Raw genomic sequence first — 3,569 nt, forward strand, 5'->3', positions numbered from 1 at the left:
GTTACCCCGCAGCAAGGCGAAGAGAAGCATGCAGAGTGGGGATGTACTCCATTTCTGTAGACCTTGCTCAGTCTCATCATTTCCAGCCTCTTGCCCAGAGGGAGTTTTGTTTTGCTGCTTGGACGTTCCCGAAACCCAATGCCCAAACCCAATGGCCGTGATGCTATGAGAGCTGACGTCATTGTCTCTTTCTCTGGGCCGGGAGTTTTATTTAGCAGAAAAAGCCCAGCTCTTTGGGGCTACAGGACCTGTATGCCCATGTTGAATAACAGGCGCCATGGGCCTTCCTCCCAGGCCGGCAGCACCCGAGAGCATGAGCTCATAACAGCACCCGAGAGCATGAGCTCAACTTTATTCAAAACAGCAGCTGCTGTGTACAAAGAAACGCCTCGTTGCATGTTCAAGTACGGGTTGTATGGCTTAGTCCTAGAAAGCGCTGACCCCCCCTCCCCGCACAGAGAGGGAAAACCAAGGGCTGAGGCCCACCATGGGAATCCAGCAACCATCTGGATTTAGGGCCAATGATAAGGGATGCTCTGAAGGGGAAAGTTTTGGGGGGTGGGACTCATGGGCAAGTCAGTGCAGCACAGATTGTGCGCTGGGTTTATAGTCATGGGGGTCATGTCTCCAAAGCACTGAGTCCCCATTTCCAAGACCATGAGTGAGTCCCCACGTGCTTGACCTCTCTGGGGAGGCTGCCCTAAGAGGAGATGTGCTTCTTCCTCTCTCCTGGCAGGGCTGAGGCAGAGCAGGGTGGAGTGAAACATGGCATCGCCCTCTCCCTAGGCTGTACCTACGTTGTGGGCAGACATGGACTCTCAACTCCACCCGCCGGCCCATACGGCACCAAGACAAGCAGCCTTCACATGCTGCTGCAGCAGCACATGTGGACTATTCAGATGCACGCAGTATGGAGCAGCCCTGACCATGCCAAGGTCTGAAGGGGGGTTGCCAGGAGAGGCAGGAGACACAGGGCACAGCCCAGAGGAGGGGCAAGCGAGGTGAAGCATGGGACAAGTTCTCTGTAACACGTTCAATCTGCTGGGAAACTGCAGGGCTGAGACTGGGGGATTCAGATGCTTACTGGAGGTGACTGGGTGGAAGGCATGCCTCTGCCACCCCGGCCCTCTGGGACGCGAGGGTGCAGATCTGCATGGTGCCTTGGGGCTTTACGCACCCATTTCCCATTGGTGTCAGTGGGAACTGGGTGGCCAAAGCTCTTCAGCCATCCCAGCCGCCCTCTTTCCCAAGGAGTGCCAAGTGAGAGGAGTGTCATGCCGCAGGGCCCTTCCACCAACGGTGCAGTCACCCCAGCCACACTGGGGCTCAACTGTGAAGGAGGTGCTAACCCATTGAAACCACATGCTCTTCTTGGGCCCTGGCCCAAAGCCCAGTAAGACCAGGGGTGTGACACTTACTGACTTGGATGGAGTTTGGATCAAGTCCGCTACCTCCCGACCCCCCGCAACACCCCCGGTGAGCTGGCTGCCACCCTACCCAACCCTCAAGGCTGTAGCTGGGGCTGCCCCTCACCACGGCAAGGGGGACGGTGACACGCAGCTTCCCACCTGGAAGCAGGTGATTTCAGGGAGCCTGGCAGAAGCGCGCTGTACAGAGTGGCTCTAGTTCTCCACATAAAAATACATTAAAAAAAACAAGGGGGGTTATGCACTTGGGAAAAGCCACATTTCCATGAGACTTTTTATGATATTAAAAGGGTGGGTGGGAGCACTGAGACAGGCCCAGCTCTGGCTCGAGACCCCCTTCCTCTTATATCTCAGCTTCTGGCTGCACATGCTTGCCCATCCATCCGACTTCCCAAGCAACCTCCAAGGGCTCCCTCCAGGTAGAGCTATCTAGGAGGAGTCCGAGGCATGTAAGAAGAGAGGGGGCACCTCATGGGCATCAAGGTGTGGGCCAGAGGTGTGAGGCATCTTGGGCTAATCCATATTCCCCTGCCAACCTCCAGGCCTAAGCTGGGACCTCCCACCAGGCATGAGGGTGGCCCTTCTCGCTTAAGTTACTTGCAGTCACCCTGGGCTGAGTCCCCAGGCCAATGCCGTCGTGGAGCTTTAGCTTCTGGGCAACATCCATTCTCTGTGCCGTGGGCCGGGGATCCACACCTGGGGGCTTGCTCCGTTAGACCAGCACAGATGGCAAATCATTGAGCTCTGAAAGAGAGAGGCTGTTCATGGGGCTGCTCCCAGCCCTGGGCATCCTGTAGCTTGGTGTGAAGTAGCCAAGGCAGTGGGAAAGGGCATGCTTTTCTCTGCCAGGGCAAGTTTTGGTTAGATGGGTTTGCCAATGTGTTTTTAAGCATCCCAAATGGTGCAGCACTGCCCTGGTGAGAGGTGGCTGCTGGGCTTTGGCTATTAAGTACTGAGACGGCGAAGGCCCACCTGAACCTAAACCCACCGGTCTGGTTAGATGATGGCCCACCAGCTTCTTAGACAACACCACGCAAGGGAGTGATGTGGTTGGCATCTCCTTCAGCCACCTTGGACTGCCCAGCCTGAATGACCAGGTCCCCTTTGCCGCTGCACCAACCGGGCACTGCCTTTGACACGGGCAGGGCTTGCGAGGTGCCGCATCCCCCTGCCACGCTGTGCAACGTGGAAGTGCCCCACGTTCAGTGAGTAGTACCCACCCGGGGGAATACACGGCCCCGCGGGCCCAACTCACCAGTCCGGAACTTGTTGTACGTGCTGTTCTCCAGCACCGGGCCGCTGCTGTTGGAGCAGCAGAAGCAGCTCTGCTCCCTCCACCTGGGAAGAGAAAATGCATGGAGAAGGCCTGGTGAGGCGAAGGCTGGGCCCAGCCTCTGGAAAGGACTAAATGCTCTGCCTGCTGGTGCTGATCTGCATGGGCTCATTGGCACACTGCACTCCACGAGGGCTGTGCGAAACAGCGTCCATCTGATTCGACTCCCGTTGCGACGGAACAGCGTTTCGTTTCAAGTTTCATTTAGTTTCAAAAGCACTCTTCCGTTTCGTTTCGTCAAAACTGTTTTACCGTTTTGACGCTGTTTCGATGTTTTGCCCATAGGTTATTATGAGGAAACATAAAATACAGCAGGCAGGCAGATGAAGACCCACTGGCACCCCTGGAAGGGCTGCCAGGGCTGTGCCCGAGTCCTCCTGGGGGTGTGAGCCGGCCAGATGAGAGAAGCCAGGTGCTACCGCCTGGGACCAACACGGGGAAGATCACTGCTGCCGCTGGTCCCAGGCGGCAGGACCCAGCTCCTCTCATCTGGCAGGCGGACTGGGGGCTCCCCGCACCCTCAGGAGGACTGCAAGGCTGTGCCAGAGTCCTCCCAGGGGTGCAGGCCAGATGACAGACCGGCGCTGAGTGCAGCCCACACCCAGCACCAGGAAGATCAGTGCTGCCACTGGCCCCAGGAGGCAGCACCTGGCTCCTGTCACCCGGCTGGCAGATTGTGGGCATGCATGCCTGGGAGGACTCCAGCACAGGCCCCAGGCGGAGACCGAGGTGGGGGAGGGTCCCCACACCAGCCAATCTGCCCTGGGCCCACAACTGGCCAGCTCCGGTAGGGAGCGGGACAGATCAGC

General features: G+C 57.9%; 1 protein-coding gene across 1 annotated transcript in view; it reads right to left on the reverse strand.

Annotated features, from left to right (window-relative positions):
- Positions 1-337: 337 nt before the first annotated feature.
- Positions 338-3,569, reverse strand: part of GDPD4 (glycerophosphodiester phosphodiesterase domain containing 4) — a 58,247-nt gene continuing 55,015 nt past the window's right edge. Inside the window, exons 15-16 of the mRNA XM_019525612.1 lie at positions 2,683-2,765; positions 338-2,171 (exon numbers count right to left, since the gene is read on the reverse strand). Coding sequence (XP_019381157.1) covers positions 2,140-2,171; positions 2,683-2,765 — 115 coding nt within the window. The 3' untranslated portion in view covers positions 338-2,139. The remainder of the gene's footprint in view (positions 2,172-2,682; positions 2,766-3,569) is intronic.

The sequence above is a fragment of the Gavialis gangeticus genome, unplaced genomic scaffold (genome assembly GCF_001723915.1).
Source record: "Gavialis gangeticus isolate Ggan-Ray unplaced genomic scaffold, GavGan_comp1, whole genome shotgun sequence".
Taxonomy (NCBI): Eukaryota; Metazoa; Chordata; order Crocodylia; family Gavialidae; genus Gavialis; species Gavialis gangeticus.